Source organism: Arachis ipaensis, chromosome B1 (assembly GCF_059453495.1).
Source record: "Arachis ipaensis isolate K30076 ecotype BB chromosome B1, ASM5945349v1, whole genome shotgun sequence".
Lineage (NCBI taxonomy): Eukaryota > Viridiplantae > Streptophyta > Magnoliopsida > Fabales > Fabaceae > Arachis > Arachis ipaensis.
This window is the reverse complement of record NC_142436.1, coordinates 127,550,595-127,577,198: the sequence shown is the minus strand read 5'-3', so window position 1 is coordinate 127,577,198 and position 26,604 is coordinate 127,550,595. Positions and strand designations below refer to the sequence as shown.

The 26,604-nt window shown below is 32.5% G+C and overlaps 3 protein-coding genes across 3 annotated transcripts; 1 reads left to right on the top strand and 2 right to left on the bottom strand.

The window, feature by feature from the left end:
• Positions 1-4,987: 4,987 nt before the first annotated feature.
• Positions 4,988-7,148, bottom strand: LOC107633098 (GDSL esterase/lipase At1g74460). The gene is made up of 5 exons (XM_016336735.3): positions 6,869-7,148; positions 6,557-6,687; positions 6,212-6,451; positions 5,618-5,867; positions 4,988-5,534 (listed from the first exon to the last, which is right to left on the bottom strand). Exons 1-5 carry the CDS (start codon positions 7,146-7,148, stop codon positions 5,263-5,265), a joined length of 1,173 nt encoding a protein of 390 aa, XP_016192221.1. The 3' UTR covers positions 4,988-5,262.
• Positions 7,149-10,291: 3,143 nt separating this feature from the next.
• LOC107633107 (geranylgeranyl diphosphate reductase, chloroplastic) lies at positions 10,292-12,323 on the bottom strand. The gene is made up of 2 exons (XM_016336745.3): positions 11,531-12,323; positions 10,292-11,150 (listed from the first exon to the last, which is right to left on the bottom strand). The coding sequence occupies exons 1-2, from the start codon at positions 12,221-12,223 to the stop codon at positions 10,449-10,451; spliced, it is 1,395 nt and encodes a 464-aa protein (XP_016192231.1). The 5' UTR covers positions 12,224-12,323; the 3' UTR covers positions 10,292-10,448.
• Positions 12,324-19,997: 7,674 nt separating this feature from the next.
• Positions 19,998-25,921, top strand: LOC148578322 (putative serine/threonine protein kinase IREH1). Its single transcript, XM_088503008.1, has 4 exons — positions 19,998-20,063; positions 20,194-20,334; positions 20,436-20,528; positions 25,739-25,921. The coding sequence occupies exons 1-4, from the start codon at positions 19,998-20,000 to the stop codon at positions 25,919-25,921; spliced, it is 483 nt and encodes a 160-aa protein (XP_088359134.1).
• Positions 25,922-26,604: the final 683 nt, after the last annotated feature.

The following is a 26,604-nucleotide window of genomic DNA, read 5'->3' as shown; positions in this document are numbered from 1 at the left end:
TCTCCTTCATGGATTGACCATCCTCAATGACTCCACCTCGAAGTTCACAACTGTGTTATTTTTTTTACTAACAAATTGCCTTGCTGACTTCTTCTTCGATACAGTTGACCACAGTCGAGTCTGCCACTTCGACTTCCGTATTTGTATCAATCGATTAATAGAGAGTACATAATAGAGTACGTAATTGGCTCCAATCCAAAGTTAATTGTAACATGTACTTGGAGATTGATCGAAATATTATTTTGACACTTGGCAATGATCGAAATCTAAACTTGTCGAACATCGACTTGTCAAAGAATTCAATAACATCTTTATCGAAAATATTCTTTTTCGAGGTACTTAAAATGTTCACTGCCTTTTTTTGGAATCTGGCTTAAGGGACGTCTTTGAACTAAAGAACTCAATTAGCATTATTTAGCATTTAGCATATCTGAATATTTATTATAAGATATTATAATTTTATTATTTCGATTCTCTTAACACCTATAAATACTCTTCTATATTATATCATTGTATAACAATTTGAATACACACAAATCTTTTTTCTAATGCTCTCTCTTAACCTTTCTAACAACTTTAATATATTTATTGGTTATATACTAATAATAATTTTATTGTTAATATATTATTTAAATATATACAAAATTACAATAAAAAATTAAAGACACTTCAAACTTCTTTGGGTGAATCATAAAGGTGTTCATAAATTTTTTAAAGAGACTTAATATAATATGATTTCTTAAAAATTCTATTTTATTGATTTATAGTCACCAAAATTGTGTTTAAAAGATTTTTTATTCTTTTCTTTTCGTATATTACAAAATTATATTTTTTCTCTCCATGATTCATTTCCTTTTCTTCATGCAAGGTAGACAAATATGTAAAAAATATCTAATATATTTTTTGAGTTCGTTCTAATTCATAAATATACAAAAAAAAATTTTCCTTTTTCTCATGGTTCTGCTTTAAACACATTATATTGTTTCTATTTTTCCGTAAGAAATTGCATAGCTCATGCTAATAACATTAAGATAATTTATTTTCTCTATCATCTTTATAATTTTGAATTTAATTTAACTATTCCAATGTTTTGAAAATCGGTTCGAACCGACCGGTCGAACCAATCAAATCGAAAATCATTAACAAATATAGTTCAAATAGAAGAAAAAATCGCCAAATTCAAAAATTGAAGTTGAACTACTAAACCGGTCAAAAACCGATCGATCGAACCGAACTGTGACTCGGTCGATTTTTTATTTTTGCCCAAAACGCTGCGTTTTGCCTCCAGAAGAACCTTAGTCTTCAGTCTTCACTCTTCAGTTCTTCTGCCAGACAACACTCTCGAGTCTCCACCCTCCAGCCCTCCACTCTCACTTCTCACTCTCAGTTACCACGTCTCCAGTCTCCACCTTGAACTTCCGGCGCACCCTCCATCCAGCCACCGCCACGGTCGCAAGTTCCGTGGAAGTCACTCACCGTTGCAAGTTCCTAGAGCCAGCTTGGAGATTTGCACAGCCCTGTCCGTCGCGAAGTCAGCCATGGAAATCACAGCCACCGCGACCACTCCTTGCCATCACAAAGTGTCTTCCCACCGGCGCCAGTCCTATTCGACCCTTCCACCGCAGTCACTGTCTCTGTCGCTGCCAGCTCTACATTCTTCCCTGTCGCTGCCAGCTCTGCATTCTTTCACTAACCCTAGGTATAATTTTAATTTGTTGTAATAATAATTGTTGAAGTAACTCCTCCTATTAACTAGCATGCATCAGCAGGGGCAGACATAAGAGGGACGAGTGGAGGCCTCGACACCCCAACTTTTTTTTAAAAAATTAATAGCAATAAGTTATTATATATAATTTAATTTTTAAAAAAATTATTTAGTATTTAGTCTAGTATAAATAAAAGTCCAGTCTAATTTAAATATTAATAATTTTTAATATCTAAAAAGTAAGTAACAATATTAAAAAAATCTGAAAAAGATATTATTACTAATATTTTTTAATTAAATAAAAATTTTTAAATCTCATAAAGTGAATTCTTTTTCTTCTTGTGACTGTCTTTTTTTATTAATTTGGTATTAATTCTCTCTGTTTCAACTGCTACAACTAAGAGATCTTTTTCAACTATGAATATTATGAAAAATAACTTAGAAACAAAATAAAAAATAAATTTCTTACAAATTGTCTTTTAATTATATTGAAAAGAAAATTGCTGAAAAATTTGACGTAAATTCTATTATGGATGAATTTTATGATATGAAGAATCGACCACTTCGTTAGTAAAAAGTATACACATATTTTTTGTACTTTAAAATATATTCTCTATCGTTATATTTTTGTAATACATCTTATATTATATAATTTTTTTACATAATTTTTAATATTATGTGTTATTGGACTCCATGATATCATTTTTAGATCCGTCCCTGTGCATAAGAGAAGTCTTCTTATATGTGACTGAAAATCATGCTTATTTACATAATCTAATTTGTAAAACAAAGAAGAATATGAACCATTCAAGGGGGAAAGGAACTATTTTATAGGTCCAAAATCCAAATGGCTATCAAAGGAATAGCATAACAGTATTGGTCTGCATGATTTTTACATAAGCCTTGATTTGTTCATATGCATTAATTAGAGTTCTTCATTAAATGATTAATTTTTTGGTGCTGGTTGCTGATTAATTCTTTGGTGTTGGTTGTTTGCTTGTTGTTGATTAATTTTTTAGTGTTGATTGCTTAAAGCATTTTTAACTATTAAGTGATTAATTGTTTAAACTGATTGTTTAGTATTGATTGCTTAAACTGATTGTTTGAAGTATGATTAAATGATTAATTTTTTGTGCTGATTTCTTGAAACATTATTAAATGATTAATTGTTGAAGTTGGTTGCTTGAAGCATGATTAATTGTTATAGTTTATTGTTGAAACCTTGATAATTGATTAGTTGTTAGGGTTTAGGGTTGCTTGCTGATTTGACATTGATAAGTTGATTAGTTGTTAGATTGTATTGTTACAGCGAATTTTGATGATTGATGACAAATTTGGATCAGTTAGATGTTGGTATTTTATATTTGATTGGTTGTTTTTGTTATTTGACTTGAGTTTGTATTTGAATGAGATCATAACATTATGATTCATGTAGTACTTTTAATTTGGATGATATTTTAAGATTTATATTAGACTATAATTATATTTTAATGTGTTTATTTATATTTTATTTATTATTTTATTATAAAACAGTTTTTTTTGTTCAACTACGATCAAACCGATTGAACATATAAACTAATAAACCAGTAACTAAAACGATTTGATGATCGATTCGATTTTCAGAACTTTAAACTATACTATTCTTATATGATTTATAGATAATATGATTAATTATATAAATAAGAAAAAAGTAAAATACAATATAAAAATTATTGATAGTTTAAAATTAATTAGTCAACTAATAAATATTATCTGATTTCTTTATAGTACTTTTTAAACTATCTACTAAGTATTATTTTATCTTTTATATTATTTTTCTAACAAAAAAATTATAGTTGGAATTCTGGGTAAAGAAGATTTTGTGGCCAAATTTTTGTGCATATTACATTGATAGTTAGTGACAAAGAATATTTACATTTTTAATATGCCATGGAGTGAATTTGGATTTTTTTTTTAACAAAAAGTAAATATGAATTTGTCAATGTATTCATGCCCATACAGTTTATAAAACTTCTTAATTAGGTTCTACTGTTACAAAAAATATTTAAAAGAAACATAATATTCTTAAGTATATATATAATTAAAGGGACTACATTTTAAAAACCTTATAAATAATAAAGACTTAATTATAAATTGAACTACATTATCATATACCAAAATTTATTTATTTTTTATTAAAAATTCTAATTGTTTGTTATTTATGATTGTAAAAAAGTATAATAGAACACAAATGGTTTTTTTATCGAAACAAATATTTTATGATTATGCTATATGAATTTAAATATAGCGTAATAATTAAGATTTCTAATTCATCTCTAACCATCCTCATAAAATTCTTAAATGAGTAAGAAATCAACTATATATTTTACCTTTGAAAACATTAAAAGATAAAAAATTTAAAATATTTATTTATTTAAAAATTAAAAGAATAATAAGGAGAATAGTTTAAAAATATATCAATGAACTAAATAAAAATAATATTTAATTTATAAAATTAATAAAATTAAGTAGTTTATTTGGATTGGCTTCTTTTGGTGAAAAAATCACTCTTTAAAATAAAAATACTTTTATTAAATTTTAAACATAGTTAGATATAAAAAAATTATTTTAAAAGAGAATTGCCATGAGCCATAAGAATTTAGGATTATCTCTTGGAGTCGTGGAACATCGATTTTTAGGAGGCTGCGATAGATCTCCTTGCTTTGGGTTGCATCTCCACGAGATGGGTACCGGCAAAAAGATTTTTACGTTCGATATTCAAGTCAAAAGAGTTTTTGAGGTGTAATAATGCATGGTAATATGAATATATGTGCATGAGTGTGAAAAGGGTATTATTTATATTGTTTGTCTCCTAGAAGTGGTGATGGATTTAATTGACTTTTTTCATTAAAAAAAATTAGATAAGATAAAATACGTTTTTAAATATGAAGATATAATTCAAATATAATAATATGATTTCATATGATTTAAATCATAAAAAGCCGTTTGTGATTTGTGATTTTTATTCAGGGTCTTCAAAATCGTATTTGATTTGGGCCATGAACTAAGTAGTTTTTTATTGGATAAAAAAAAATCTGGAATATTAGTTATTAGTTAATTAATTATATATACGTAAGATTTTTATGTTTTGTTTATATATGGTAAAATTAATGATAATAATATTGTCATTTTTATTTTTTATAATATCATTCTATACATAAATTTACTATATTATATATTTTCATGAATTTATAACAAATATTATCAAAATAGGAACGATAACATCAATCTCGAATTAATTAATTATGCAGAGAAGAACACATAGATTAGCATCAGTTAAATGACATTACATGAAGTATTTATTATTCAGACACTTTTTTAATTTTCTTTCTTATTATAAGAATTATAACAAGAGTACAATGCAAGATAATCTATTTTTTTTTTTTACCGATCCGCAACCTTTTAGATGAGTATGGAAAGACTATGTCATGTGAGCTATATCTATATATTATGACACGTAGGCTCAAACCATATAAAAAAAATATTTAAGACAATTATATGATGCATCATTATTATTATTATTGTGGAGATGGAACTGGAGCAAGATCAGAGACAGAAGCAGGTGCTGGTGAGGGAGCATTATTATTATGAATGGTTTGATCAACACGTGTGAATCCGAATTTCTTGATGAGCTCATTGGCAATTAGCTCATTGGCACTGTCAGTGGGGTGGTATTCATCCCAAAACACATACTTGCTTCTATCTTTGCACAATTTCGATGCAGGCACACATGTAAGTGCAGGTCGTATGTTCCAAAACGAACAACACGGTGAATCTGCATTTTGGAATCCTACAAAACCATCCATCAATTCATTCATTTAATGTCACTGGCATTGAATTCAGTACTAGTACTTACTACTATTTGCTACTTACCATACTTCATTGGATTGCTGATGACATCATAAACAACATCATATGCATCTCCAAATACATATTTTGCACCAGGAAGCTGCTGCCCCAACTCATCTACCACCTTGCTTGTTGCTTTATTAAAAGAAAGAGCCAATTTGTTTGCCTTCTCTCTACAGTTTCCACTTGTTGTTAGCACCCTTTGAAGGGGAATGCAGCCCATTGGGCCCAGCCCAAATACCATTAGTTCCCTTGCTCCTAACCCATGAAGCAACTACAAAAAAAAAATGGGCTTTAAGCCCCGTCAAATCATCAAAAAGTTACAAAAAAAATTCGAGATGTATTATTTGTATCAAAAATTCAATTCCTATGCTAAATTCAGCTATTAAAATCAGCAAACAATATATTTATATATAAATACATGTGTAGTTTAATTTGTTTTTAATTTATATTTGTATTCTAATATATATTTTATATTAGTGCTGATTTTAATGGCTGATTTTAGTATATATGTAGCATAGTCGTATTTGTATTTAGTTATACCTCATATATAAAGAAATTGTTTTTTTTTTTTCCTGTTCGAATAATAATTAAAGTAAATTAATTAATAAAATAAACCTTGAGTTGGTCTCTGAGTGTTCCTATCAAGTAGTCCATGAAAGTGTCATCATTGTAAGTCCATGAATCACTGTAAACAGGCATTAAGTAATTGTTGATAAAATCGTTGCTCCCTAACGCAACAACATATCTAGCTTCCTGAAAAAACTTTTGTGCCGCACTGTTTCCAATTTTGGCCTCAATTAGTTCTTGTGTCCCCTGAAATAGCTCAATTTGCTTGTACAGAGAAAACCTCTGGATCTGTAAACATGCACAATTATCTTATAAATGTGCTTTTTAAATGGCTAAAATATATAACAAAACACGCACTATATCAATAAAATGCAAGTTAACATTGGAACTCACAAAATACTGCCCAGTTTCATTCAAAATGCCACCACCACCAGAAGCATAGTTCGCTCCATTTTCTAGAATAATTTCTGGGGTTAAAGATGGGTCTAGGAATGCTGGAGGCCTAGGGAGGCCAGTATTGTCGCCTAAATGTGTATAATTCGGTCAGCAAATATTTTTTTAATAAATTTATTATAGAAATTTTAAAGTGGCAAATATTTTGAATAATAGAAAAAAAATGAAATTATTAGAAGTATAGTCATTCATATGCCTTTTTGGGTCCATTTAAATTATTGGGAGAAATGATATTATGACAGAAATAATTACCTATAATATCTGCAACGGTGCGGCCGTTAGTAAACCTTCCGTTGGGTAATCCGTTACCAAAATCAATACCATACCAAGGGAGGCTGGCCTGAGCAAGGCTTCTATTGAGGCGTTTGTTGTTTCCAACATCAGAGAGGGAGTCACCAAATATGAACTGCACAATCTTGCAATCACACCCTCTAATTATCCCATTTCCCAAAATGGTCCCTGCTAGAACAACAACTAGTGCCAGATTATTCAACTTCATGTTTAATTTGTGTACCAAGTTACACTCACACATGACCTCTATGTTTGGTTTTTATAATATGCTGAGAATGTTATGTTCTAAGTTACAGAGGGGGCGCTGCGCTGAAGTATAATTGTTTGATATACCAACTATTATTGCTTATTCAAACCTAATGCAACTACCTTATATTTTGTTACAATAAGTATAAGATCACAAATGTGAATGTTTGATTAAGTCCAGAGAATTTGTTCTAATTGAGATTTTGTCATGAGGAATTGGAATTGGAGGAATAGAGAGAGGTGGCCCTTTAATTCGATTTCTCAACAAACCACGTTTCCATGGGTTGTGTTATTCACTTATTCTAGTAAGTTCACCAAACTGGAAAGTTCTCTCCCTCTAAATTCTCCCAAAATCTCAAAACCCACCATACTAACCAACTAGGGGTTCTTAAGTAATCGAAGAGAGCCAGCAACATAAATTTATTATTTATGTTATCGTTTTAGAATTTTTCTTGATAAACTATCTTTATTAATTATTTTAGTCATACTTTTAACCAGACGAATGACATAGACTAGAAAAAGAAATACAAGTATTAACTTAGTAAGAGTAAATATTTAAATTGGTTGTCAAGTACATACTTAAATTTGGGATAAAAAATACTATGTATACATTAAAAATCAATTACTAAATTAATCATTATGAATAAATATATGTAGTATTTAGGTTGTTTTTAATATATATTTTTTATTTTAATATATATTCTATACAAATGAGTAATTTAGTGGTTAATTTTTTTTTTTGTATACACTTAGCATAATTGTTTTGGATTAAACACTTTGATCCGCAATAAATTTTTATTATTCTGAGATGAACTAATTTGTCTTAATTGGCACTGAATTACCTTATAATAAAATTTATTATGCACTAATTTATTCAATGCATATATTAAATATTTTATTAAAAATAATAAAAAAACCAATTTGTCTTACAAAAATAATTTTCAAGACCTTCCAAAATAATGAAATAACCTATTATTAGAGTTAACAAATAAATGAGCAAGTTTGCTTTTTTACTTTTTATAAAAATTTAATTTTAATATCCTAAGAATTAAAAAAAAAAATTTACGCAATCATCAAATCATCTATTTTCGCATCAGCAAAAGTATGAAAAGAAACAAAATTCTTCTTTTTTAATTTGAAGTTAATAAAAATGGCTAGAGATTACAAGTAATATAAATGGAGCATGATAAAATTTTAAGAAAATTAAAGAATATTATAGAACTTAAACTTGGTCTAAAATCAAGTATGTTCTTATCAAGTTGGAAGACTGATGAAACTACTTGGCAAGTTGGACCAAGTTGTCCAACTTGCATAGTTAAAAGTTATAGTCAAAGATTGCAACTTGATAAAGATGAATGTGAAAGAAACCAATTTGGGTTGGTCGAGTGGTCAGCTCACTCGTTCGTTTAGAGAGAGAAATTGTAAAACTTAGAGAGAGAAATTGTAAAGTCATATAAGTAGTTAGGGTATTTGCTAATGTATGTCATATTTTGCATAGAATTTGTGAATAAAACTTAGAGAGAGAAATTGTAAAGTCTCTCATATGTGTAATCTCTTTTCATGAATTTTTATAATATGTAAGAGCATTATAAATTTCTCTATGTATTGTAAAATATTGTAATTTTACTATTTTGTTATATTTTTTTTACTATTATCTAAATTTTTGTTCATTTTTATTTATTTTTTGTCCACGAATTTTATTTATTTTATTTTATCCCTATTAACTTTAGTACTAACAAAATTAAAAAATTTGGTAGAATAATAAAGTAAAAAATTAATTATTATTAAATTTATAATTTTTGTCATTATAAAATTTTACTATTTTAATTTAGAGTAAAGTATCGTTTTTGTCCCCAACGTTTGGGGTAAGTCCTATTTGTGTCCCTAACGTTTAAATCGTCTTATTTGTATCCTTAACGTTTATAAAAGTGATTCAATGTTATCCTACTATCAATTATACTAATAAATCAGATTATATTTTTCAATTATTCTCACTTGGATGCGGTCTATTTTAATATTATACCCACTATTTGTGTTTAGATTCAATTATGCCCTAGAAAAATGAATTATGTAAATATTGTAGGAATTAGTTTCAACATTTGATGAGCTATTTTTCGGAGTAGATCATCGATTCTATCCCAAACATTTGTATTCTAACTTCAAGAAGAGATTTTTAAAACTCAAACTAAAGCGCTCATGATGTGTAATTGACGGCAGGATAACATTGAATCACTTTTACAAACGTTAGGGATACAAATAGGACGATTTAAACGTTAGGGATACAAATAGGATTTACCCCAAACGTTGGGGACAAAAACGATACTTTACTCTTTAATTTAAAATAATTAGATCCTCATACTCTCATTCTCAGTTGCGCTCAATTTTTCAATGAACAGAAACTTAATTCATGGCATAGCACCGGGCTTGGGGGCAGACTCCATTGTGCTGAACGGGGGATCATGTTAGTAGAGAAATGTGCCACACTTATTGGACTAAAAATATTATTTACAATTTTTTTTCTTATTATAATGTACATTTTGTGTCTTCTCTCATTTCTTTATTTTTTTTTTGTCTTCTTCTCTCATTTCTTAGGTACTACCAAATCAACATCTAGCTGATCCCCAAAACAAAGTACAACAGTCCATGACCCAAAAAAAAAAAAAAATCGAAATACAACCACGTCCATGAGCTGCAAGAGAAAAAAATACTCTAAAAAAATATTACAAAATTATCAAAATTTATTATTTTATTATTATTAATTAATTATTAATATTTAAAAATATGAATTAAAATACTTTATTAAATTATTAAACTATAAGAATTAAATTAATGTTTAAAAATGATGATAAAAAATAATAAATCTTGACAATCCTCTACTATTTTTCTTTTACAAAATATAAAACAACCATATTAAATATATACTAAAATCAACCATATTAAAATATAAAATACACATTAAAAAAAATTAAACTATATATATTTATATACAAATATATTTAAACTACATATATTTATATACAAATATATTGATGACTAATTTTAATATACAAATAACATTTTTGATATCCTCACTTAAACCTCAAGAAATAGTAGTAGGATAACTTTTAACAACAATAATAATAGTGTAATATCACTAAATCAGACAAATAATTTACCATTCTACGTGAAACTTAAAAGCAATTGTTTATAGTTATAATCACTTATATATAACAAGATGCTGTCTGTTAAAGAAAAAGAATGATGAACATGATATATAGGGGAAAGACAATATGAGTATATTGCTATTGATGACTGATCATACATTGAGTTTGTCCATTTCCCTCCGGATAGCATTAGCTCTGACCAAGCTCCCAATGGTGTTAATGGCCAACTTGATATCCTCCAATGGATTTCCAGGCACTACTGTCTTATACAAGTAGCTATCAAATGTCATCTTCTGAACATATTCATCAGCACACATCTCCACAAACGCCTCCCTCGCCGGATTCGACCTATAAAACACTTTCTGAAGCACATCCAATACCTTATAAGTCGGCCAATATGTCTTGTCCCACTTCTCCAAGTACTTCCTCAAATCCCCTTCATCCACCATCCTCTTCCCATTCTCCGATCCTTCCACGATCGCCTCCGCGCACATTCTCCCACTCTTTGCCGCGAAATAGATCCCTTCCCCGGAGCATTTTGTCACATAGCCGGCTGCATCCCCCACAAGGGCCACCCTTCCTGATAATCTTCGGGGGCGGGGGTGTTCGGGGATGGGATGAGCCTCCACTCGGATGATCTTGCCTCCAGTGATCTTGTCCTCTGCTCTTTTTCTTGTTGCCAGCTGGAATTTTTTGATGTCTGATTTGTGTGTTACTGTACCTGTTCCAACGGCAACATGGTCGCATTTGGGAAACACCCAACCGTAGAAATCTGGGGATACATCATCCCCAACGTACATCTCCGCAAGATTTTCATAATACACCATTTTATCATCCGGGATCTTTATCCTCTCCTAATAAATCAAACCGCACCACCAAAAAATAAAAATTTTTGCAATTCTTAAAAAAAATATCACATTGGAGCTAGATCAAATTGAACCTTTCTTTGTCCTAGTAATGCAGGGATTTAATTTCTATCAAATATAAGTATTTAATCTATAGAGTTTACTATCAGATCGCACTTTTATTGATTATAATAAACCGAATGGGGCCAAATTCATAAATAACTTAAACTAAAGGGAACAAATTCATCAAATAAAAGGAAAGAATTACTTTGTCTAAGCAATGCATTGAAACATTATAAAGTTACTAACTAAATAGAAATTTGAAAGATCAAAGAAAACAAAAATGAAGAAATTGAAAACAAAAAAAATTGAAGATGATAGGATGATACCTGAAATGCAATGGCATATTCATAGTCACCAGCATCAATGGCCTTAGCAACTCTAGAATTAGCCCCATCGGCACCAATGACAGCATCCACCTCCAGTGTTCTCTTCTCACCGACCCCACCGGTTTTACCATCATACCCAGAATAATGCAGCAAATAAGGTGAGTTCTTATCTTTAGGCATATCCATCTTCAAGAACAATCCGTTGATAACCGTGGCACCGTTCTCTTTTGCCCTATCTCTAAGGTACGCGTCCAAAACCTCACGTCTCACCATTCCAATGTACTCGTGCGGCTTCAAGGTCCTTCCAATGTCCACGGCGACATTCGACGGTGATATCATCTTCATCTTCGTCACGCGCCGGTCGATGATGTCTAATGGCAGCTCAAACTCTCCCACCATGCATAGCGGAATGGCGCCCCCGCACGGCTTGCAGTTATCCATTTTCCGTTCTATTAGGAACGTTTCGATGCCTCCCTTTGCTAGGGTCTCCGCGGCAGAGCCCCCGGCAGGGCCTCCGCCGACGATTGCGACGCGGAGGTTCCGGCCTTGGAGCTTGGGGCTGGTTTTTCCGGCAATGACCTTGAACTTCTGGGGGAGGCTGATGATGGCGGGCTTCTGGTGGACGGTGAAAGGGGTGGTTTCCAACGAGGATTGTCGGAGTCCAACGAAGGATTTTAGAGCCATGGAGTTCATGTTGTTAGTGAGTGTGAGAATGAGTGAGAGACTGTTATTTTTGTTTTTTTTTTCAAGCTTTGATATTTTGTTTATTTTATTGTGAACTGGAGTTTTGTTGGTGATGGGATATGGTACGGGATTATAGGGAGTTTATAGCCGTTGGATAGGGTAAATTGAGAGTGCAGATTTTATGTAGATAATGTATGCTAGATATTGTGACTTTGGAGTTTGGAAGTGTATGTAGTACTTTGAGTGGTTAATATGTAGCCACGTTGTGCAATTTCTGCTTCTAGGTGTTCAATTCCTAGCACACTTTTCAGTTTCCACTTTCAATTGCAACTGAGACAAGTTTTTTTTTTAAACACCTATCACATGTGAAAGTTACAAAAATACAAATGTTATTTTATTAATCTAAATATTAAAACTAGTGTTTTCATTTTCAATTAATTCACAAAGTGAAAACTGATAGAAAAAAATCCCATTAACTTAAAAATTGTGAATAATAAATCAGCTCCAATAATTGAAAAAAAAATTTTTTTTATTATCAAGTATAGTAACACATTTATAAACAAAAATATTTTTTTAGTGTTCAACACAAATTTTTGTTGAAACTAAAATAGAGGTGAGAATTATAATTTTATAACGATAGTATTAATCTTAAGTTACAAAACATACCATGACATCAGAATGTATTATATAGGTTTTTTTGGGTATTGAACATATTATATAGTTAATCTTAAGTTTTGATGATTAATAAATTTAAATATAATTTAATAATTTTTATTAATTATAATACTATTTTTGATATATGAGGGGATCGAGAGAGGCCCAACAAGCAAACAAACTAAACTAATAAAGCTCTATGAAATTTGATCCCACATAGGGTTAGGGTTCTTGAGCCACACTCTGATACTGAAAGTGCTATATCTATCTATGATGTTACAAAATCCCTAACCTCTCACTCTGATCAAAAAAAGAAATTTGATCCCACATAAGTCATCCCCAACAAACGGAAAGAGCCAAGAAGGGAGGTTCTCAACGCAAGTGATTCCCAAAAACATAATTTTTTTATTATTTATTTATTATTGAGTATTTATTTATTATTGAGTCTTTATGTGATTAATCTTTCGATAATTTTTTTAAAAAATTAAAATTTTTTCATCAAAAATAAATACTAAATATTCAGATACTTAATATTAATAATACATTATAATATTATATATTAATCAATTATAAAACTTATCCCTCTAAATAAAATTTTAACTAACAAGCAAAAGATAAATAAATTCTAATAACAACTCAACTCGCAAACAAACTCTTCTATACTTTCACAACTTTACAATAAACCTTTGCATCTGTAGTTGAAAAGGTTCGAAAAAGGAAGTAAAAACTAGGAACAAGTCAAAAAATGCACACAGAGAGAGACCTACATTCAATAAAAAAGAGGCATTTATCCGAGTTAATACTCAAAATGGTCCTTGAATTTTGACCCTCGACTCAATTTAGCTTTCAAGGTTTCAATTAACTCTAATTGTACCCTTTAAATTTTGACCCGCGCCTCAATTTGGCCTTTTCGTCGTTTTCCGTCACCAGAAAGCTGACCTGACAAATTTGGTTGACACCTGGCACCATAGCAGTTAGATGACGTGGCGAAATGTTTGAAGGCATCAATTTAACTCCTAAAAAATTCAAATAAAACCTAGCAGCCCCAATTTCCTCAAATCGCAAAAGTCTCTCCAAGAATTGAGAAGGATGTTGGGGAGCAGCAGCCAAGATTCAGGCTGCTCTAGTTAAAAATAACACTAACTTTAATTTATTAAAAACGGTAATTTAGATTACAGACAATTCAATTGGAGCCTAATTCTCATATATTAAATAAATTAATCATAACCAAATATCACTATCTACAAGGGATAGAATAATAGAATGAGCATCAAATATCTAAGAGGTGAAAATTTAGGCCTTTGGTTTGTACTAATATGCTAAGTATTAGACAGTCAAGTCAAAATTCAAAATGAATTTAGTGTCAATTGAATTATGTAAAATTATAGAGACAAATTTAGAATACAAACAAAAATTAAATAATAGAATTCAAAAACAAGTCTTACATGTATTTTTATAGGAATTTATAATCTCTAAAAATTTACTCTAATTTATAATTTACATGTAGGCAACAAGTTCGGTGTCTAGAATCTAGACTTGGCGTCTTGGTCAAATTGTTGTTAGTATTCTCCTGCAACACACTTTGTGATTGACACTCTGCAAAGTGCAGGATCAATTTAGTTGTTCTTATTTCTTCTTTTTAATCATGAATAAACGTATTAGCAACAATAGGTTATTAGAACCTCGAAGCAAATTAATAAACTGACCCCAAACAAGCCTAGTCCTAATAACGCAAGTGCTAGTGGCATTAGACACACTGCCACAGTATGCAACAATTCATTCTCAAAATGTCAGAAATAGTGCATAGCTAATAGGCTTAGCTTGTATCAAAAAGGGTACACCTGAACATAAGAAGTGCAGCATCTATTTCTTACAATATGTGTTTTAAATGGGAGTACAAAAAATTATAAGATTCAGTTGAGCACAACTATATACATACAAAAAAGTTAAGCCCTAGCATACAATAACTCTACCATCATCAACAACCGTAATCAACCAAAGTCTCCCAAAGTTTCACTGATGAAAATAGAGCGAAAAAAATTGAAAAACAAACCTTATGCAATATTTTGCAAAAAATAGAGCATCGTATGTTAAGAGCAACCATTTTGTTATTAACCTGTTTTTGAAGAGATTGTGATTCTTAGGCAATTAGTCTTCACAATAGGGGGCGAAACAAGTAAGAAAAACTTCAAGTTTTAGTTACAGCAACACTCATGGTTCTTCTCTGAGGGTACGTATACGAGGGGAAGAAGAGGAAGAATAAAGGTTATTGGAAAATTTCATTTTGAAGTAGTTAACGTTTGGGTTTTGGTTTAACCCCTTTCTCATGTCACACGATGTCGTTTTTAAATAATTTGGGCCCCAAGAATTAAACGACGTCGTTTTAATAGTGCTAGGTGTCAACCAAAATTGCCAGGTCAGTTCTCCGGTGACGAAAAGTCATAGAAGGGCCAAATTGAGGCGCGGGTCACAATTTCAGGATTCAATTAGAGTCAATTGAAACCTTGAGAGCTAAATTGAGTTAGAGGTCAAATTTTAGGGGCCATTTTGAGTATTAGCATTTGTCCCCATAAAATTAAAAAAAAAACTAATACTTATATATATATTTGTTCCATAATAAATATAAATAATTTTTTTGTGTTTTATGTTAAAAAAATATTTTGTTAAACTTTACATTTAATAATAATTATATTGTTAAATTTGATTTAGTATAAAAATAAAAAATAAATAAATAAATAAACTCAAAAAATAGTGATAATTAATTTTATTATATTAGTTAATTAGTTGATAATTAAATTAAAACTTAGTTTTCTAATTAAATACAACTTAAATTATTAGTGACTTTTTAAAAAATATTTAAGATAAAAAAATATATTATCTATATATTAATATACTTTATTAATATTTATTATTAAAATGATCTTGATTATAGTAATTATTTTGGTTAAAAATTTATTTATACCATAAAGACTATAATAAGTAAATTTTATAATTAAATATGAGATAATAAAAAGTAAAATAATTGTTTAAGATTATATATAAAAAAAATATTTAGTCATGTCAAAAATAAAAAGAAAGTCATTATAAATTATTTTTTAATTATTTTAAATATTATACGGTATGTAAAATTATCTTTTTATTATTTTAAATACTATAATAAGTGATTATGTGTATATTTTTAGTTCTTATCAATATGTATAGATAGTTCTAATTTAAAATTTTAAATATATCTAAACAAATTTGGGTTGATCGAGTGATTAGTTTAGTCGTTCGTTTAAGCAAGTGTTGGGAGTTCGAATTCTGTCTCGTATGTATAGCAACTCATTGACCCTCTTAAATGAAACTCAATTTCACGATAAATTAGCCCTTAACTTGTTAGGTATCATAAAAAACAATATATATATATATATGCCTAAATTTTATTATATTTTTGCCACATGGCTAAATTTTTCTGAGTCCGCCACTGAGCACGCACACAATCACAGAAACACATATTACAGAAAAGTATGCGCAAACAAGTATGATGCATGTCTGTCCTATGCAGGTCATGAGCTCATGTGTAGGTTTACACCCTACAACCCGACATTACCTAAGAATCAATCTCAAATATAGTTTTCCGTTGTGTTCTTCTGCATACGTGTCTGTGGTTAAGAGTACCATCAGTTCGAGACCACTAGCAATCGACACAAAGCTCGATGCCATAATATACACATATGGAAAAATAGTGATCCTCTGTTCGTGGGCGTCCCCAAGATCAACACTCAACAATTCATGGGTTATCCCTGTAATCAATTATTATCAATTCGTGAGTGTTCCCGTCCTTAAACATTTGGTACCAAGGCCCAAACAACAATCGTGTTCTATATACTCTCATGTGGAAGATGGTCTTTTAGAGTCTTTTTATCTTTGGTCTCTGTTCTCCTGTGATAGAGATTCTTTAGATTTTTTTAGTTTTTGCTCTCTACTCTACTATGGCAGAGATCCTTTTAATCCTTTTCTTTCTTCTTCTTTTCTTTCTTATTATTCTCTTTTACTTTCTTACATTTCAACAATATAAATTATCTTCGCATTTTTCGTTCTCTTGTCTTTCTCTAAATATGCTATGACAGGATAATCATAAGATTCTTAGCTTAGATTTGACTTTCTAAAACTTTTAGAGAATATTACTGTTTCACTTTTTCATTAACAATTATTTAAATTAAATAATATCTTTAGTAAAAGAATAATAATTATATTATTATGAGTAACTAATATTAATAATAAAAGGTAATATCATTATTATTTTGATAATAAAAACTTGTTTATTAAAAGTCTTATCGTCAAAATTTTAGGAATTATATTTTAATTTTGAATTTTTAGAAAGATTTATATCTTCAACCAACGTATTTTACGAACATACTAAAATAATTTATTATAAAAAATATTCTCATACTTTTATAAAATATCCGTTTTACCCCTAAACTTTTACTTATTACCCAAAATACCTCCAAAATTTATATAATTACTATTTTTAACTACGATCTTTTATCAAAATACAATCTTATTCTCAAAAATAAATTGTGTTAGGGATCACATCTCCATCATAGAAAATGAACCTTCTTTTAAGTTTTCTTCAAATTTTTGGTTTGATTTTTAATCAATTTTTGAGCTTTTCAGTTACCGATTTTTCACAGAGTTTACCTAAACCTTCCAACCACCAAATCTTATCAAATTTTCATCAAAATCAACCTTATAAATAGCGCTGAAATCAACCGAAACAGTTTGGTTCTTGCTGTCTTCTTGAAGTTGAACCACAAGTCAATAAATCAACAAAACTTCACTAAAATTCAAGCACAAAATCATTCAAAATCAAACCTCAAACATTAATTTATTAATCACACATCAAGAACACATTTAATTATTACAAAATTACAAAGTCCTACCTTCGTACGATAGCCACCAAACCGAAACATCAAGGAAGCTTTCTAAACGAAAAATCGAAGAAGAAAACATCAATGTTGGCTACTCTACCTCTGGGGCTCACTCGGTCGAACCTTGCATGGAGGGACAACAACTCCACGCATTGCTCCTTCTGATGAAAAGTGGTACTTTTGTGAATAAGAGGAAGATACAAACACTTTAATCAGTTTAGATTTTTTTACGGGAATTATGAATCTCATAAAATCAAGCTTGGAAGATTCACGGTGCCATGAAATTCTTTCTCTCTCTCATGGTCTCTCTCTCTCTTGTTTGCTTTCTCGGTGATGAATGAGAAGCAAATGGGATGATGATTAATGATAAATATAAAGATGATGAGTTGTCTTTTGGGTGTCGCAGTTATAAATTGCTGAGTCAGCGATTCAAGTTATAAATATCTCTCATCGCCAGTGCTCACACTCTCTCCCACCATCGACATTTGCACTCTCTTATCGCAATGCCTCCGTTTGCGCTCCCTCTTCTGGCGCTCCCACCGTCGCGGCTCCTTTGGCGATGATTCTCTCTTGCAAGGCGCTCACTCTCTCTTACAAATCTTCCTTTGACGTTCTCTCCACTGCTGCTCCCTCTATCGGTGCCCCTTTCGTCTCCCCTGTATGCTGCACTGCGAACCCTAACCTTCCATATTCCGTTTTGCAAATCTGTATCATTCACTGTCTGTTTTGTTCGTTATCAGTGACGAAGAACGAAGAAGAATAATGAGGGCGATGGTCAACTACCTTGCGAACTGAGACAACCAAACCAAACAATGAAGGTGTGTTTTCATTTTCGATCATTTTGTGAATTATTTTTGGATGGGTGTTGGGTGTTCTGAACTTTGGGGTTTACTAATTTTTTCGAGTTTCTACTTCTTGCTTCGGTCGGATTTGCTTTCTGATTTGCATCTTTTTGTTAGGGTTTGTTAATCCTGCATTTTGCTTTATTATGGATTTGTTAAAATATTCTAAGCTATTATTTTCTTGGAGTTTAAATTCAATGGTCCCTAAGATAATCAATGCCCATATCTTGTTTAACGATTGCGTTTGTGCTGTTTGTGTGAATGCTTCTGATGAATTGGTTTTGGTTCTACTTAGTTTCCTGGCTAAAAAAAGAACAACTGGTGATCTTTTTGCAATTATTAAAGTAATTATATTCTATGCTTCTGGCTTGCTGATTATTTTCACCCTTTTATTCGGTGCTTTTTCTTCATTTATTGTATACTTAAATTTTAAGTATCTTGGGTGCAACATACAGGATAATGGAGAGATTGAACATGATGTAAATCATAGGATCCAAGCAGGTTAGTCAAAATGGCAGAGTGTATCTGGTTTTATATGCGACAAAAAAGTGCCTTTAAAACTTAAAGGTAAATTCTATCGCACCGCTATAAGACCAGTTATGCTTTATGGTACGGAGTGTTGGGCGGCCAAAGGGGAGCACGAACATAAGCTAAGTGTGGCAGAGATGAAGATATTGAGATGGATGAGTGGTCGTATGCGATTGGATAAAATAAGGAACGAAAATATAAGGGAGAGAGTTGGAGTAGCACCCATTGTGAAAAAGATGGTTGAATCGCGTCTCAGGTGGTTTGGACATGTGAGAAGAAGACCGATAGAACACCCAGTCAGGAGGGTGGATGAGATGGAAGATGGACAAGGGGCGAAAGGCAGTGGAAGACCTAAGAAGACCATCTATGAGGTGGTCAAACGAGATCTACATGTAAACGGTGTCTCTGTAGACATGATACATGATAGAGTATAATGGCGTCGTTTGATTCATGTAGCCGACCCCACCTAGTGGGACAAGGCTTTGTTGTTGTTGTTGTATTATATACTTAAATTTTAATTTCGATAAGTGTTCAATTTTTATCTTTTGTTCTATTTTTGGATGATCGGTATTATGGCTTGTAGAAGAGTCATTTCATAATGTGAGGGTGTTTGGAGACTTAAAGTTGTTCGTACCACTTTTATTTGATCGTAGTATATTACACTATTTATTGTTCTTGTAACATGTTTTAAGTAGTGTTCCATATGAAATTTAAATATACATTTTATTGTATTTCTGTTATTTTCTTCTCTAATAAATTTTATTTTATTATTGCTTTTTAAAAGTTAAAACATTGAAGGATTGTGGTACTGTTTGTTACTTTGTCATGTTTATATATTTGCATAGTTACATGAATTCAAGTTATTTTTCACAGGTTCTGAAGAAGGCTGACATATTCGTAAGAATGCTGTGGAAAGTATATTAGCAGAACATGATATTTTAATTACAGTTCAGAATCCTTTGTGGTGAGCTGATCTAACTTGCTACTTGTTTCATGATGTCTTTCAAAATGCAACCTTTTTTCTAATTTAACTTAACATAATCAGGTTCGTTTCCTCTATTGTTTCACATGTCGTGAGAACTTGTATCTTGTCATGGAGTATCTTAATAGAGATGACCTATATTCGTTATTAAGGAATTTAGGTTGCTTAGATGAAGAAGTTGTTCGCGTGTATATTGCTGAAGTGGTAATCTCTCTCTCTCTCTCTCTCTCTCTCTCTCTCTCTCTCTCAAAAAACGAGAAGAGGGAACTTTCGTTACATTGTCTAAACTTTATTCCCATGGTTAGGTTCTCACACTAGAATATTTGCATTCACTATGGGTGGTTCATCGAGACTTGAAACCTGACAATTTACTGAGTGCCCATGATGGTCAGATTAAGGTAACTAAATACACTTTTTCTACTCACTATTAATTCCCTCAATCTTGTATTTAGGCACAATATTTTTAAATAAATTAATTAAAATTGATTTTATGTAGACACAAATAAGTTGATGTTTTTGGTTAGTGTATAGCTTGTTTCGGGTGCCTAGTGTGATTTCAGATTTTTGGATTTTGTTTGGCCTATATTTATTATGGGTCATTCATTTTTTTTAGTTGGTATTAGCATATTTTAACTATTTTTAAAGTATCATTATAGCTTTTTGTTTTATGAGAATAATTTTTTCTCTATTTAAAAAGCTTATTCTCCTTTAGTCCTTTGATTGTTGGAATTTAAGAAAAAGGATTTGACATGTGCTTTTATTGGTTAATTTTTTTATTTTTTAATTTTCAATTAATTTTTTCCTTCTAGAAATTAGAAAACAAATTTTGGATTGTATAGTGTAACACCCTAATATTCAAATCCTTATGTTCGAGTCATAAGTCAATGATATTACGGTGGTACGACTCTCAGGTGGATTTTTAATAAATAAATATAGGTAATTTCGAAAGGAGTATTAATCGAGAAGCCTGAAAAGAGTAGAAATAAAATCGCGAAGACGTATCTCTCACGTTTCGACAACAAAAGATAAACCGTGAAGCCGAAAACGATATACGGACAAGGCGTAAAGGAGATTAAGAGATAGATAACAGATAGATATATATAACATAAGTAAATAGCTACTAGTCGCGACCCGCGAAGTTTAGGTCAGCTAGAGTACATTATGAAATTAGTTGACAACAATATATCCTAATCTCTCCCGAAGGAAACATGAGAGCCTCTATAGGCAAATTCAAAGAGTTCAATACATAATATAAACTTTCCAAAACAAAGGTGGAGAGATTCTAATCAAAACACAAAGTAGAGGAAATAAAGATCTTCGCCGTCTCTCAGACGACCCACAACTCACTTCTGAGCACCTGGACCTGTATCTGAAAAACAAGAGATATATACGGAATGAGAACCCCGGGCCCATGGGTTCCCAGTACGGTAAAAGTGCCAAATAAATTCAATGTACTGCAACAAAAACTCACTAAGCATCCTAAACTTCTTCACCAATTATTCATCCTAGGTTCTCGCTAATCCATGAATAGGCAATTGTCATAAGGGAGTGCTAAATTTAATTCATGTTTCACATGTTTCCCAACTCGCTGACTCTTCCACGAATCAGACTCAGAATCATAAGCAAAACCATCACCAGTTGTTCTGCCTCAATAGTTCTATATCAATACATCATCATGCAATCGCATCATCAATTCATCCCATCAAGAACAGCCCTCACACCCACCGACACCAGCATGAAGGGCCTCTCAGTTGTACAAACACAAGCAATACAGGCAAGTAATACACAAACATGATACAAGTAGAACAAGTAGCATATAGTCAGGTAACATGGCATATATGATGTAGAAATCCAAGACAAATGGCAAACCCAAACAATTCAAACATATGCAAATGATGAATGCCTGCCCTATGGCTGATGATATCATCTGTCGGTTATATAGCCAACCCGACATGTCCTGGTAGCTAACCATTGGACAGAAACACCCCTTGCGGAGCAAGTAGGTTTGAGCTACAACCCCCTTGCTACTGCCCGCTCAACCCAGAGCCAGTGAAATAATCACTACTGCCGCTACTACCCAGGCGTCGCAATCTCTGACCTGGAGCAAGTGGGACGAACCACAACCCTTGCTACTACCCAGGTATCTCAAGCATTGGCCCAGAGCAAGTGGGACGAACCACAACCCTTGCTACTGCCCAGGCATCTCAAACATATATTCATTCAATCTCAATTCATATTATCAACATTCATTGTTACCAAATCTCAAACATTAACTTGGAGCAAGTGGGACGAACCACAACCCTTGCTACTACCCAAGTATCACAAATAAACATTTATTCATAATCACCCTTCATTATTATCAATCCTCAGACAATGACCCGGAGCAAGCGGGACGAACCACGACCCTTGCTACTACCCAGGTATCACAAATACACATTTATTCAAAACCCCACGATTAAACTCGTTTATCATAATCCTCCTTTCCCGTCTCATATCCGGAGCAAGTGGACAACGCCACTGCCTACTACCCGGGGTCGCACATCACATTTCAATATTTTTTTTCATTATTATCCATTTAACATATTCATTCATTAATCATATATGCATTTATACTCAGCCATAAACAATAATGGCTTTGTCGTAACCCGGCAATAACTCAGCCATCCGGCTCATGGTCCAATCAAGAACGGGCCATTTATCAATAAATATAGCCCTCCGGCTCATGGCATACACGGTACTTCCACCGTCATCCTCCATATCTCATATAATCATCTTTGATCATCCTTGATCATAACTTTTCCCCTTGCTTCACTCGCAAGTTACCACATCCCCTAGCTCATTGCTAGGCATATCAGAATGATTTAATACATGAGAGGTGAGATCGGAGGCTTAGAAGTATGAGATTTGGCTTTTAAAACTCAAAAATCAACTTTGGCATGAAAACAGGGCCACGCGTACGCGCACTCCACGCGCACGCGTGGATGGCCACAAAACTCATCGACGCGCAAGCATCATACACGCGGACGCGCGGGTTGAAAAATAGCCAAACGACGCGCAAGCGTCAGCCACGCGTACGCGTGGGTGCTCTTGCGCCCCAGGCACAAAACTGGCACAACTCTGGCACAACTCTCGGGAAAATAGCTGGGCATTTGGTGCAGCGCATCGACGCGCCCGCGCACACCACGCGCACGCGTGGATAGTGCCTTCTTGAAGAACGACGCGTACGCGCCAAGTGCGCCTACGCGTGGAGGGTCATTCTGCTAAAAATTTTCTAAGTTAAAAGCTGCAGAATTTATAGATTCAACCCCCAATCTTCCGACGGACATAACTTTCTCATTTTAAATCATTTTTCACCCGTTCTTCAAACGGCATGGACATCCCGGACCCAATTTCATTTTTAAATAGATTTGGCACAAAACAGAGATCCGTAGTCCAAGTTATGTCCCGTCAAAGTATGCCCAAAAACCATGTTTTCATACAAAACCACTAGGTGCCATTTTCAAAACAAGTCATTTTCAACTCTTTTCAAAATCAACCAAAACATGCCAATTTCAACCCTTTTTGAAATCAATCAAAATGTACCAAAATCCACATCAAGCCATCCTCAACTCACACATTGACACTTTACCAAAAATTCCCAAAATCACATCTAACCATTTTAACACTTCTCAATCAAATGGCTAAAGGACAAACACAATATCATGTCATACATCCTTCCTCATCCCAATTTCCAATAATACCATTTCCAATCAACCATCATTATACGTAATCAATATCATACTCACTATCACGTGATTTCACCCACAAATTAACCTTAATCATTCCCCAAGCATATATCACAACATACATATCTCTAATGCATCATCATACCATCAAGGCATCAATAATCATAATCACATATATGATCACATAATATATCTCAACCGAACCAAACATACCTCGTCTACATAATTTCACCCAAAATTACCAAATTCCACACTTCAACTTCTCAAACCTTATTATTCAATAACCAACCTAATCATTCATATATTCATTATCTGAAATTCATCCAATCACTTGTGCCATCATACAATGCACACATCGACTTACCTTTCTTACCTCTTTCCGGCCTCCGGCCCAAAATTCACGGCCTCCGGCCCAATTTTCACAATTTAAATGCATAAACCACAAATCAATACTCATTATCCAGTACATCAAATTCTCAATACACCAAGCATACAAGGTCACACAATTCTCAACCCGATCATTAATTCACATTACATATCAACTATGCATATTAGCACCAACCATTTACACAATCCAAACTTAATCCTAGGGGCATCTAGCTTAGGAATTCTCATCACAACACACGGTACTTAAATGAAACTTAAACCGTACCTCTTGTAGCCAAACCAATTGAGCCTCTTCTTTGGAATTCTTCACCAACCTTAGCTCCAAGCCTTACCAAAGCTCCTCAAGCAATACCAATCTCCCAATTGTGCACCAACATCACCAAATACACTAACATAACCAATGTCACATACATACATCAACCTAGGGCTCATAAAAATGACAAATCACAAGGGTTTGAGCACTTCTTACCTCAGCCCATATGAAGTAGGGATAGAACCCACTTAGAATCCATATTGGAGTATCCCTAAATACCCAAAATCACAAGATTTCAACACTAACTACCCAAAAACATGTAACAGTGGGGAATTTCGAAAACTGGGCAGAGATAAATGAAATACTTACCACCAAACTTAGATAGAATTGTAGAGGATGAGAAGAGCAATGCGTGGCCGCAAACGGCTCGTCAATCGGAGCTCTGTAGCTCAAGTTATGGTGGTTTGAAGATCAAAGAGAGTTAGGTTTTCTCTCTTCTCTTCTCTCTTCTCAAATCAGCGCCCCAACCCTTCTTTTTTGGGTAAAATGAGCTGAAATGCTCACAACTAATGTTTATATATGTTGGGTTTTGGGCCCACTTAGGCCCGGTTCACTTATTTTTGCCCATTGGCCCAATTTTGGGCCAAAACCTTTAAGATTAGCGCTCTAAATCGCACTTTAAATATTTCTACCTTCCCTAATTATAATTCCTCATTTCTTAATCTTATTTACCCATAATCAATTTCCTCAGTTGTAGTACCAGACAGATCTCAGCTGGTACTGCCGGTCAAAATTCCACTGCGCACTTTTACGCAGAAAACTATATTTTCCGACTCGGAAAAATTCACTGAATCCAAATATCATATTTAAATTATCAAATTCCAATTGCCAAATCTTCCAACCATATTCGCTCCTATTTAACTTATTATTTACTAAATTTCGGTTAGACCGGGTATTACATATAGAGGAGCACAAGGTTGAAAGATCTTTTTCAATGTTAGTCTTTTTAAAAATATATATTTTACTTTTGTAAGTTATTTATGTTTGTCTGTAATGTTTGAGATTTTTTTATAAATGTTTAACCGTGGCCTTTCCCTTATTCTTCCTAATTTGAATTTTGCTCATAGGAGATCTTGCATATTCATGTAGATTTTTATGAGTTTTATTTCTTAACTCATGTATACTAATGTTCAACTGATCACGTGTTGAAGTTTTTCTATTCTTTTTGGTTCTTTCTATGTAGCTAACAGATTTTAGGCTTGCTAAAGTTGGTCTCATCAACAGTATGGATGATATATCTGGTCCAATAGTGAATGGGACATCCTTGCTTGGGGAGGATGAGTCTAACATATCTACATATGAGCATCAAAGGGAACTAAGGAAGAAAAGATCTGCTATAGGTACCCCTGATTATCTGAGCATCTAGTTAAGTCATGAGAAGAAGCAACATGAAGCAACAATGAAGAGCGAGAGAGCTCTTGCTTATGCCTTCAACTACCAGACTGAGAGACCTCAATTGGATTGGAATTGGTTGGAGTGTTGGCTGTGCTTAAGTTGAGATTAGACCAATTGGAATGGCACGCCAGGCTCAGTTGAATGATATGAGATAATGCAGACTAATATGGGATATGAAATTAGACATCGATTGATTTTATTTATCCTGATGTATTTTATAACTATTTTAGATATAAGAGAATGATATGGTAAATTTGGTTTGAATTCTACTAATGTAATACTAGTTTTCATTAATTAATTTTTTAAAATGATATTCACATATTTTTGTTAATATTTTTTATTGTTTATGGAGCGCATTAGAATACATGTAAAAGCACATACCATAATTTTTTTTATTTGATAAGGATATAGCCACGCTTTAAAAGCATGGCAATAGCTCCATGTATCTTTGGCTATGGGCACACTTCAAAAGCATAGCCCTATCTCTCGCTATTGCCACGCTTTAAAAGCGTAGTCTTATCTCTAGCTATTGACACGCTTTAAAACCGTAGCCATAGGGTCCTACATACGGCCACGCTTAAAAGCGTGGCAGTAGATAAAAAGCATGGCAACAAATAAAGTGTGGCCATAGGTCACCAAAAGCGTGGAGATAGA

What these genes read in the sequence shown, in the direction of transcription:
- LOC107633098 (XM_016336735.3), bottom strand. Translation starts at nt 7,148, where the DNA reads ATGTGTGAGTGTAACTTGGTACACAAATTAAACATGAAGTTGAATAAT. An exon ending in CACCGTTGCAGATATTATAG is followed by an intron (nt 6,688 to 6,868) that starts GTAATTATTTCT and finishes ATACACATTTAG; the next exon opens with GCGACAATACTGGCCTCCCT. An exon ending in ATGAAACTGGGCAGTATTTT is followed by an intron (nt 6,452 to 6,556) that starts GTGAGTTCCAAT and finishes GCATGTTTACAG; the next exon opens with ATCCAGAGGTTTTCTCTGTA.
- LOC148578322 (XM_088503008.1), top strand. Translation starts at nt 19,998, where the DNA reads ATGAATTCAAGTTATTTTTCACAGGTTCTGAAGAAGGCTGACATATTC. An exon ending in TCGTAAGAATGCTGTGGAAA is followed by an intron (nt 20,064 to 20,193) that starts GTATATTAGCAG and finishes TAACATAATCAG; the next exon opens with GTTCGTTTCCTCTATTGTTT. An exon ending in CCCATGATGGTCAGATTAAG is followed by an intron (nt 20,529 to 25,738) that starts GTAACTAAATAC and finishes CTTTCTATGTAG; the next exon opens with CTAACAGATTTTAGGCTTGC.
- LOC107633107 (XM_016336745.3), bottom strand. Translation starts at nt 12,223, where the DNA reads ATGAACTCCATGGCTCTAAAATCCTTCGTTGGACTCCGACAATCCTCG. An exon ending in AATATGCCATTGCATTTCAG is followed by an intron (nt 11,151 to 11,530) that starts GTATCATCCTAT and finishes TTGATTTATTAG; the next exon opens with GAGAGGATAAAGATCCCGGA.